General features: G+C 43.2%; 1 protein-coding gene across 1 annotated transcript in view; it reads left to right on the top strand.

The window, feature by feature from the left end:
* Positions 1-12,416, top strand: part of LOC141106374 (uncharacterized) — a 54,535-nt gene that overhangs the window by 32,468 nt on the left and 9,651 nt on the right. Inside the window, exon 3 of the mRNA XM_073597146.1 lies at positions 1,008-1,469. Coding sequence (XP_073453247.1) covers positions 1,008-1,469 — 462 coding nt within the window. The remainder of the gene's footprint in view (positions 1-1,007; positions 1,470-12,416) is intronic.

Genomic DNA, 12,416 nt, shown 5'->3' with positions numbered 1-12,416 from the left:
GTCTGCGGGCTCTGGCGCTGCAATTGGCTGGAGCTGTGATGACGTCACTCCCGCGCATGTATGCAGGAGCCCCTGTTCACAGCAGGGGCTCGGAAGGAACGGCACACGTGGGCCATTCATTCAGAGCGCATGCGCCAGTAATGTCACTGGCTGCATGCACTGGAAATATCTCCTAAACTGTACAGGTTTAGGAGAGATTTTCAATACCTATACAGTAGGTAAGGCTTATTATAGGCTTACATATAGGTAAAAGTTTGTAGAGGAAGTTTACTACCTCTTTAAGAAACTTTGTGTGCAGACTAATATTATTATGCCAGGACTGCTTTTCATACCAGTTCTTGCAATGGATTTCTTAATATTGGCATTAGTGTGATCTATTATTTTTGTAGCCCTATATTGATAACTATGGGATCTATTTATAAATGTTTTCGCACATGATTCACACAACCTTCATCCAGGATTCATGTGTTTTCAAGTAAAAATATATTTGTCACTTTTGACCCTTATCTCTCTTTCCCCTTCCACAAAATCAATGCATTTACATTTTTTTAAATGCCTACTTTTTGTGTAATATATCCTTTTGTTACACATGACATCATCAGCTGTTTCTCGAACATGTATATTTCCTGAGCTCCAGGGGGAGGATCTGTGCAGGCACTGCATCATGGAAGTGCTCCAATGTGGTCATCCTCCCACATGACGGTATCCTTCCACACATTGCAATAAGAGGATGTGGGCAGGTCCCAAACAGAAACCATGCAGTTGTACCTGTCCATAGTAACACATCATCACCCACCACAGTACACAGGTTATGTGATGGGGAACGCTTTTTCATTATAGAGAAAATGGTGGCACCTGGTTGAAAAAACAGTAACAAAAAATAACAAATCAGCCATAAGGGGCATATTTCGGAGAGGGGGAGGCTGAAGTTTTGCTGTAAATTCAATCAGAAGAATGTGTGAATCTTTGAACATTTATAAATGAACTCCTATGTGTTTTCTCTACAGAAAAAGAATTTCAGATACCCACACAAGACACACCTCGAACCAGCCCTTGATCAGCCTATACAGGAGCGACCCATTATTCGGCAAATAACAATAGATCTTCGACCTATCCTGGGGCAGGTTATTGATGATTGTGAAGTGGATAATGAAGACACACCAGAAGTTTTAAAACAAGTGAACAAAAGAAGTGAGGCACATACAGATATCCCATCTCCCTTGCAGAGGAATTCAGGAGCAATCTGCATTTCTCTCCCTTCAGTGTCAATCTGTAAAAGCTGTGAAACGTCCAGACCTTCACAAACTGTTCAGCGCGCAGTAAGTTTGGTGGCAGTAACGGACGAAGGCACACTTACTTGTGACCCAGTACAAAAATCTAGGAACTCTTCCCCTGCTTTCTTCCCCAAAGTAATATTAAACCAAATTCCTCCTCAGAAGACCTCTAAGGAGCAAAGGCCATTAAGTAAAGTAAGTACTGATGTTTGCAAGTAGTTTACTGAATGCAGAGCTACACAGTTCAGTCTTTCTTCAAATATAATAAACAGTACCAACTCACAAAACTAACTTACAGTCAATTAAAGTGATCCTGTGCCCAGACTATGCAAATAGAAATACAGTGCCTTGAAAATGTATTCATACCCCTTGAAATTTTCCACATTTTGTCATGTTACAACCAAAAACCTAAATGTATTTTATTGGGATTTTATGTCATAGACCAACACAAAGTGGCTCATAATTGTGAAGTGGAAGGAAAATGATAAATGGTTTTCAATTTTTTTTACAAATAAATATCTGAAAAGTGTGGCGTGTACCACCTTTCATTTGTGGAGTGCACAACTAATGGCCCTGAGCTGTGGATCTCTGCAGCTCCTCCAGAGTTACCATGGGCCTCTTGGCTGCTTCTCTGATTTATGCTGCTTCTTGGCTGCTTCTATGATTAACCAGTTGCCGACCGCCGCACGACTATATACGTCGGCAGAATGGCACGGGCAGGCAAAAGGACTTACAGGTACGTCCTTGCCTGCCCGCGGGTGGGGGGTCCGGACCCCCCCCCGGTGCCAGCGGCGGTCGGATCGAGGTCAGGGTCGATCGAAGGTGAGGGGGAGGCCACTCATTCGTGGCTCCCCCCTCGCGATCGCTCCTGGCCAATGACAAGCTTCCTCGGCTTCTGTGAATGTAAACAGAAGCGGAGGAAGTGATGTCATCTCTCCTCAAGCCGGTCTTTTTGATCCGGCGCCGAGGAGAGAAGACATCCAAGTAAGTGCACCAACACTACACTAACAGTAGAACACGCAGGCACACTTGTCACCCCCCTGTCACCCCCCAGTCACCCCCTGATCACCCCCCTGTACCCCCACACATACTGACACCAATAGCAGGTTTTTTTTTTTTTCTGATTATTGCATTGGTGTCAGTTTGTGTCAGTTACAAGTGTTAGGGCAGTTAGGTTAGCCCCCTTTAGGTCTAGGGTACCCCCCCTTAGGTCCAGGGTACCCCCCTAACCCCCCCTAATAAAGTTTTAACCCCGTGATCACCCCCCGTCGCCAGTGTCACTAAGCGATCGTTTTTCTGATCGCTGTATTAGTGACACAGGTGACGCTAGTTAGGGAGGTAAGTATATAGGTTCGCCGTCAGTGTTTTTTATAGCGACAGGGACCCCCATATACTACCTTCTAAAGGTTTTAACCCCTTGATTGCCCCCTAGTTAACCCTTTCACCAGTGATCACCATATAATTGTTACGGGTGACGCTGGTTAGTTGGTTTGTTTTTTGTAGTTTTTTATAGTTTATTATAGTTTATTATAGTTTTAGGGCACCCACCGTTTATTACCTTATAAAGGTTTAACCCCCTAATTGCCCGGCGGTGATATAAGTTAAGTTTTTAGGGTCAGATAAGGTCTGCGTCGCCCCAGGCAGCGTCAGGTTAGCGCCAGTACCGCTAACACCCACGCACGCAGCATACACCTCCCTTAGTGCTATAGTATCTGAACGGATCGATATCTGATCCGATCAGATCTATACTCCCCAGCAGTTTAGGGTCCCCCAAAAAAACGCAGTGTTAGCGGGATCAGCCCAGATACCTGCTAGCACCTGCGTTTTGCTCCTCGGCCCAGCCCAGCCCAGCCCACCCAAGTGCAGTATCGATCGATAACTGTCACAAAACACTAAGCACACATAACTGCAGCGTTCGCAGAGTCAGGCCTGATCCCTGCGATCGCTAACAGTTTTTTGGTAGCGTTTTGAATCAGTCGCTGACAGTCAGGAGCTTTTTTGCCTGTGAGTCTCACTAGTGTACCCCTAAATTTAGAGCCCAAAATGGCAAATCGAAGGTACACTAGTGAAGAGGCCTACACGTTTATGAGCATGACAGATAGTGAAGAGGAAGTCACTCATCTGTCAAGTTCAGGCTCAGAATACGATCCTGTAGAGGACAGCGGCTCCATGACAGATAGCTCTGACGACGGAGTTGTGGTCCCTGCTAGGGTCAGGCGTACCAGACCCCGAACTTCTTCTTCTGTCCTTGAAGTGCAAGAACCGCAGGTCCCTCGTATGGAGCAGAGCAGTACTAGTGCCGCTATTCCTTCTGGTGAACTGGCAAGCACCAGCGGCCTAGTACACCCTGGTTGTACATCCAGCACTGCAGTATCACGTGGTGACGTGGCGAGTCCCATAAGTGCAGTTCAAGCTGGTGAGGTGGCAAGCACTAGTAGGGTCCCGCTGCCACCAAGAAGACGAACACAGGCCCGTCGTGCCCATAGTGCCCTTCCTGCTGCATTCGCCAATCCGAATTGGGTACCCACCACTTCTGCAGCACCCGTATTGCCCCCATTCACTGGCCAACCCGGAATTCAGGTGGAAACAGTTGATTTTACGCCACTGGATTTTTATTCACTGTTTTTCACCGAAGATCTCTATAGATCTATTGTGGACCAAAGCAATTTATACGCTGGTCAACACATCGCCACTATTCCCCAGTCCTCCCTTGCCAGAGATTGGAGACCAATTACGGTCTCCGAATTTAAGATCTTTCTGGGCCTTTCCCTCAACATGGGCATAACCAAAAAGAGTGAGTTGCGGTCATATTGGTCCACTGACCCAATTCACCATATGCCCGTGTTCTCTGCCTCCATGACCAGGGCACGATACGAGCAGATTTTGCGGTTCATGCACTTCAACGACAATGAACTCTGTCGTCCTCGTGGAGACCCTGAATACGATCGGCTCTACAAAATTCGGCCCCTCGTAAACCACTTCAACCAACGTTTTGCAGACTTGTTTACTCCCCATCAAGTTGTCTGCGTTGATGAGTCCCTGATTAAATTTTCTGGCCGCTTGTCATTCAAACAGTACCTTCCCAGCAAGCGTGCCAGATACGGGGTCAAGATGTATAAGCTCTGTGACAGGGCCACAGGCTATACATGTAGATTTATGGTTTACGAGGGCAAAGATAGTCACGTAGAGCCGACAAACTGCCCTGACTACATAGGAAGCGCTGGCAAGATAGTGTGGGACTTGGTGTCACCCTTATTCGGAAAGGGGTACCACTTGTACGTGGACAATTATTACACGAGCGTGCCACTTTTTAGTCACTTGTTTGATCATCAGATTGGAGCATGTGGCACCGTGCGACCTAATCGCCGGGGCTTTCCTCAGCGGCTTGTAGATTCCCATCTTAGGCTGGGGGAGAGAGCCTGCTTGCAGTGTAATAACTTGCTCGCTATGAAGTGGAGGGACAATAAGAATGTTTTCGTTCTTACCTCCCTTCATGCAGACACGACGACCCAAATTACTACGGCGACTGGTGTTGTGGAGAAACCCCTCTGTGTCCACGAATATAACCAAAATATGGGAGGGGTGGACCTCAACGACCAGTTGTTGGCGCTGTACCTAATTGCCCGTAAGGCCAGACGCTGGTACAAAAAAGTGTCTGTATACTTATTTCAATTGGCTTTGCTGAACGCTCATGTGCTATACAGAGCTTCAGGACGGACTGGATCCTTCCTTAAATTCCAGGAAGAGATCGTCAGAGCCCTTCTGTTTCCAGACGGTGCTCCACCTCACCTTCCCCAACCAAATGCAGTAGGCCGGCTGCATGAGAGGCATTTTCCTTATGCCATCCCGAGTACCTCTACCCAACGAGCCCCCCAAAGAAAATGTCGTGTCTGCAGCAAGCGCGGATTTAGGCGTGACACCCGGTATTATTGTCCCTCCTGTCCTGGCAATCCTGGTCTTTGCATTGGTGAATGTTTTGAACGCTACCATACACTAGTTGAGTTTTAGCGTAGGGTACAGCACTGCACAGACTAGGACACACTTTCACAGGGTCTCCCAAGATGCCATCGCATTTTGAGAGACCCAAACCTGGAACCGTTACAATTTTAAAAGTTACAGTTATAAAAAAAAAATGTAAAAAAAAAAAAAAATACACAAAAAAAATATAAAATAAAAAAAACAAAAATAGTTGTCGTTTTATTGTTCTCTCTCTCTCTATTTTCTCTCTATTGTTCTGCTCTTTTTACTGTATTCTATTCTGCAATGTTTTATTGTTATGTTTTATCATGTTTGCTTTTCAGGTATGTAATTTTTTTATAGTTTAATGTGTTTTAACCATTTTTTTGTTTTCAGGTACGCCATTCAGCTGCAGTGCGGATTTATTTATCTTGACAGCAACAGCGTTTGCTCCCACGATACATAAAGCCGTGACTCCAGCGCTGTCGGAGGTGATTTCACCACCACAGTTACATACTTCAGCATATATGCCGAAGCGTGGGGGCAGCAGTGGGTGGAGGAGCGATTTGCTCCTGCCTTTTGTGGGAGGATGCCCCCATGCTTCGGCATCGGCATATATATATTTTAGGTAGGCACAGGTTGCGTTAAATGTTTTATTTTTTACTATGTTTTTTTTTTTGTATTTGCTTTGCAGGTATGGTATTACTGTTATACTGTAATGTTACTTTGTTTTTTGTTAACCATCATTTGCTTAGCAGGTACGCCATTCAGTTGCAGCGCGGATTTATTTATCTTGACAGCAACAGCGTTTGCTCCCACGATACATAAAGCCGTGACTCCAGCGCTGTCGGAGGTGATTTCACCACCACAGTTACATACTTCAGCATATATGCCGAAGCGTGGGGGCAGCAGTGGGTGGAGGAGCGATTTGCTCCTGCCTTTTGTGGGAGGATGCCCCCATGCTTCGGCATATATATATTTTAGGTAGGCACAGGTTGCGTTAAATGTTTTATTTTTTACTATGTTTTTTTTTTTGTATTTGCTTTTCAGGTATGGTAAGTATTACTGTTATACTGTAATGTTACTTTGTTTACCATCATTTGCTTAGCAGGTACGCCATTCAGTTGCAGCGCGGATTTATTTATCTTGACAGCAACAGCGTTTGCTCCCATGATACATAAAGCCGTGACTCCAGCGCTGTCGGAGGTGATTTCACCACCACAGTTACATACTTCAGCATATATGCCGAAGCGTGGGGGCAGCAGTGGGTGGAGGAGCGATTTGCTCCTGCCTTTTGTGGGAGGATGCCTCCATGCTTCGGCATATATAAAACGGTGCATGTATGCCCATCATTAGAAGTGGGTGGATGAAGGGAGGTATTCTAATGGTGGGCATACCCTCCGATCAAGATCTTTTTTTCGTTCAGCCCACAGGCTGCATGAAAAAAAAGTTTACAATGTATGCCCAACAAGGACCAGCAATGTACTGGTATGTTGCTGGACTTTGAGTGGTTATACCAGAATGATGCCTGCAGGTTTAGGTATCATCTTGGTATCATTCTTTTCAGCCAGCGGTTGGCTTTCATGTAAAAGCAATCCTAGTGGCTAATTAGCCTCTAGACTGCTTTTACAAGCAGTGGGAGGGAATGCCCCCCCCCCCACCGTCTTCCATGTTTTTCTCTGGCTCTCCTGTCCCAACAGGGAACCTGAGAATGCAGCCGGTGATTCAGCCAGCTGACCATAGAGCTGATCAGAGACCAGAATGGCTCCAAACATCTCTATGGCCTAAGAAACTGGAAGCTACGAGCATTTCATGACTTAGATTTCGCCGGATGTAAACAGCGCCATTGGGAAATTGGGAAAGCATTTTATCACACCGCTCTTGGTGTGGTCAGATGCTTTGAGGGCAGAGGAGAGATCTAGGGTCTAATAGACCCCAATTTTTTCAAAAAAGAGTACCTGTCACTACCTATTGCTATCATAGGGGATAATTACATTCCCTGAGATAACAATAAAAATGATTAAAAAAAAAAAAAATGAAAGGAACAGTTTAAAAATAAGATAAAAAAGCAAAAAAATAATAAGGGAAAAAAAAAAAAAAAAAAAAAAAAAAAGCACCCCTGCCCCCCCCTGCTCTCGCACAAAGGCGAACGCAAGCGTCGGTCTGGCGTCAAATGTAAACAGCAATTGCACCATGCATGTGAGGTATCACCGCGAAGGTCAGATCGAGGGCAGTAATTTTAGCAGTAGACCTCCTCTGTAAATCTAAAGTGGTAACCTGTAAAGGCTTTTAAAGACTTTTAAAAATGTATTTAGTTTGTCGCCACTGCACGTTTGTGCGCAATTTTAAAGCATGTCATGTTTGGTATCCATGTACTCGGCCTAAGATCATCTTTTTTATTTCATCAAACATTTGGGCAATATAGTGTGTTTTAGTGCATTAAAATGTTAAAAAGTGTGTTTTTTCCCCAAAAAATGCGTTTGAAAAATCGCTGCGCAAATACTGTGTGAAAAAAAAAATGAAACACCCACTATTTTAATCTGTAGGGCATTTGCTTTAAAAAAAATATATAATGTTTGGGGGTTCAAAGTAATTTTCTTGCAAAAAAAAATAATTTTTTCATGTAAACAAAAAGTGTCAGAAAGGGCTTTGTCTTCAAGTGGTTAGAAGAGTGGGTGATGTGTGACATAAGCTTCTAAATGTTGTGCATAAAATGCCAGGACAGTTCAAAACCCCCCCAAATGACCCCATTTTGGAAAGTAGACACCCCAAGCTATTTGCTGAGAGGCATGTTGAGTCCATGGAATATTTTATATTGTGACACAAGTTGCGGGAAAAAGACAAATTTTTTTTTTTTTTTTTTTTCACAAAGTTGTCACTAAATGATATATTGCTCAAACATGCCATGGGAATATGTGAAATTACACCCCAAAATACATTCTATTGCTTCTCCTGAATACGGGGATACCCCATGTGTGAGACTTTTTGGGAGCCTAGCCGCGTACGGGACCCCGAAAACCAAGCACCGCCTTCAGGCTTTCTAAGGGCGTAAATTTTTGATTTCACTCTTCACTGCCTATCACAGTTTCGGAGGCCATGGAATGCCCAGATGGCACAAACCCCCCCCAAATGACCCCATTTTGGAAAATAGACACCCAAAGCTATTTGCTGAGAGGTATAGTGAGTATTTTGCAGACCTCACTTTTTGTCACAAACTTTTGAAAATTGAAAAAAGAAAAAAAAATATGTTTTTCTTGTCTTTCTTCATTTTCAAAAACAAATGAGAGCTGCAAAATACTCACCATGGCTCTCAGCAAATAGCTTGGGGTGTCTACTTTCCAAAATGGGGTCATTTTGGGGGGTTTTGTGCTATCTTGGCATTTTATGGCCTTCGAAACTGTGATGGGTAGTGAGAAGTGAAATCAAAAATTAACGCCCTTAGAAATCCTGAAGGCGGTGATTGGATTTCGGGGCCCCGTATGAAGCTAGGCTCCCAAAAAGTGCCACTCATGTGGTATCCCCATACTCAGGAGAAGCAGCAGAATGTATTTTGGGGTGTAATTCCACATATGCCCATGGCCTGTGTGGGCAATATATCATTTAGTGACAACTTTGTGCAAAAAAAAAAAAAAAATTGTCACTTTCCCGCAACTTGTGTCAAAATATAAAATATTCCATGGACTCAACATGCCTCTCAGCAAATAGCTTGGGGTGTCTACTTTCCAAAATGGGGTCATTTGGGGGGGTTTTGTGCCATCTTGGCATTTTATGGCCTTCAAAACTGTGATAGGTAGTGAGGAGTGAAATCAAAAATTTATGCCCTTAGAAATCCTGAAGGCGGTGCTTGGTTTTCGGGGCCCCGTACACGGCTAGGCTCCCAAAAAGTCCCACACATGTGGTATCCCCGTACTCAGGAGAAGCAGCAGAATGTATTTTGGGGTGTAATTCCACATATGCCCATGGCATGTTTGAGCAATATATCATTTAGTGACAACTTTGTGCAAAAAAAAAAAAAAATTGTCACTTTCCCGCAACTTGTGTCAAAAAATAAAATATTCCATGGACTCAACATGCCTCTCAGCAAATAGCTTGGGGTGTCTACTTTCCAAAATGGGGTCATTTGGGGGGGTTTTGTGCCATCTTGGCATTTTATGGCCTTCAAAACTGTGATAGGTAGTGAGGAGTGAAATCAAAAATTTATGCCCTTTGAAATCCTGAAGGCGGTGCTTGGTTTTCGGGGCCCTGTACGCGGCTAGGCTCCCAAAAAGTCCCACACATGTGGTATCCCCATACTCAAGAGAAGCAGCTGAATGTATTTTGGGGTGCAATTCCACATATGCCCATGGCATGTTTGAGCAATATATCATTTAGTGACAACTTTGTGCAAAAAAAAAAAAAAATTGTCACTTTCCCGCAACTTGTGTCAAAAAATAAAATATTCCATGGACTCAACATGCCTCTCAGCAAATAGCTTGGGGTGTCTACTTTCCAAAATGGGGTCATTTGGGGGGGTTTTGTGCCATCTTGGCATTTTATGGCCTTCAAAACTGTGATAGGTAGTGAGGAGTGAAATCAAAAATTTATGCCCTTTGAAATCCTGAAGGCGGTGCTTGGTTTTCGGGGGCCCCGTACGCGGCTAGGCTCCCAAAAAGTCCCACACATGTGGTATCCCCATACTCAAGAGAAGCAGCTGAATGTATTTTGGGGTGCAATTCCACATATGCCCATGGCATGTTTGAGCAATATATCATTTAGTGACAACTTTGTGCAAAAAAAAAAAAAAATTGTCACTTTCCCGCAACTTGTGTCAAAAAATAAAATATTCCATGGACTCAACATGCCTCTCAGCAAATAGCTTGGGGTGTCTACTTTCCAAAATGGGGTCATTTGGGGGGGTTTTGTGCCATCTTGGCATTTTATGGCCTTCAAAACTGTGATAGGTAGTGAGGAGTGAAATCAAAAATTTATGCCCTTTGAAATCCTGAAGGCGGTGCTTGGTTTTCGGGGCCCCGTACGCGGCTAGGCTCCCAAAAAGTCCCACACATGTGGTATCCCCATACTCAGGAGAAGCAGCTGAATGTATTTTGGGGTGCAATTCCACATATGCCCATGGCTTGTGTGAGCAATATATCATTTAGTGACAACTTTTTGTAATTTTTTTTTTATTTATTTATTTATTTTTTTTTTGTCATTATTCAATCACTTGGGACAAAAAAAATAAATATTCAATGAGTTCAACATGCCTCTCAGCAATTTCCTTGGGGTGTCTACTTTCCAAAATGGGGTCATTTGGGGGGTTTTGTACTGCCCTGCCATTTTAGCACCTCATGAAATGACATAGGCAGTCATAAACTAAAAGCTGTGTAAATTCCAGAAAATGTACCCTAGTTTGTAGACGCTATAACTTTTGCGCAAACCAATAAATATACGCTTATTGACATTTTTTTTACCAAAGACATGTGGCCGAATACATTTTGGCCTAAATGTATGACTAAAATTGAGTTTATTGGATTTTTTTTATAACAAAAAGTAGAAAATATCATTTTTTTTCAAAATTTTCGGTCTTTTTCCGTTTATAGCGCAAAAAATAAAAACAGCAGAGGTGATCAAATACCATCAAAAGAAAGCTCTATTTGTGGGAAGAAAAGGACGCAAATTTCGTTTGGTTACAGCATTGCATGACCGCGCAATTAGCAGTTAAAGCGACGCAGTGCCAAATTGTAAAAAGTGCTCTGGTCAAGAAGGGGGTAAATCCTTCCGGGGCTGAAGTGGTTAATCTTTCCATTTTCAGATGATGGATTGAACAGTGCTCTGTGGGATGTTCAAAGCTTGGAATATTTTTTTATAACCTAATCCTGCTTTAAACTTCTCCACAACTTTATCCCTGACCTGTCTGGAGTGTTCCTTCATGATGCTGTTTGTTCACTAAGCTTCACAGAACAGCTGTATTTATACTGAGATTAAATTACATACCGGTGGACTCTATTTACTAATTAAGTGACTTCTGAAAGCAAATGGTTCAACTAATTTTAGTTAGAGGTATCAGAGTAAAGGGGGCTGAATACAAATGCACGCCACACTTTTCAGATATTTATTTGGAAAAAAATTTGGAAAACCATTTATTATTTTCATTCCACTTCACAATAATGTGCCACTTTGTGTTGGGCTATCACATAAAATCCCAATAAAATACATTTACATTTTTGGTTGTAATATGACAAAATGTGGAAAATTTCAAGAGGTATGAATACTTTTTCAATGCACTGTATGTATATATTCTGAACAAGCATTAAAGCCACTTTAAACAAGGTTTTATTCACCCATGTAGCTATAGGAATTGTGGAGAAATGTATGTTCACCTAGTGAAACAGAGGCGCAGAAATCACAACTTCTTTCATCTTTAATTTTAGGGGACAACACCATCTTTGCAGCTACTAGCCCCCTAATTAAAACACACGGCTGCTACAGCAGAGGTAAACTTGCCTTTCCTTCAAAGATCCCTGTCCCTCGTCGGCATCTTCTTTTAGGTGCCGGTCTTTGGCTGTCTTCATTGGCTGGTGCATCATAACATGTGCATGCACAAGAGTTAGTCTTCCTAACAGGGACTGTGTCAGCGATGTAAGCTGAGTTGCACATGCACAGCTCATTTTACATTATTTTCATTATTATTATACAGGATTTATATAGCGCCAACCTTTATTTACCCATGGCAACTACCTCCTCTTCCTTGTCTTGCTGAAGTGTAACTTCATACCCCTTGGTGCTTTTACAGACCCTGGTTGTTTTGATAAGCCACAACCCAGCATGCACCTTTTCGAACAACTTCATACCAGGCTTGATGCGGTTAATATAACTTTACTGTTGAACCTCAACATAACAGCTTAACAGGCAAGAGTCTTTTTACTAACTAACCCTAACTGTGGCTGCCCCAGCATACCTGCATAAGAAAAGTCCATAAATGGTAAGTCCAGAATGACAGTAGTGTATAACAAAGGTGTCCTGACAAGTCAGTGTTCCTTGTGTCAGACCGCAAGTCCCAGCAGCCCTCTTCTTCTCTCCTGCTCTCTCCCTCTCTTGCCTCATGGGAATCTGGACCGCTTTCCCTTTTAGAAACACACAGGATGGGAGGCTGGACCCCTCAAAAAGTCTGCAAACTTAGCTCGGGGAAAGCAGTAAAAGCATTAA

The sequence above is a fragment of the Aquarana catesbeiana genome, linkage group LG01, assembly GCF_042186555.1.
Source record: "Aquarana catesbeiana isolate 2022-GZ linkage group LG01, ASM4218655v1, whole genome shotgun sequence".
NCBI lineage: Eukaryota > Metazoa > Chordata > Amphibia > Anura > Ranidae > Aquarana > Aquarana catesbeiana.
Note: the sequence above shows the minus strand (reverse complement) of the source record. Positions and strands in the feature narration are given on the sequence as shown.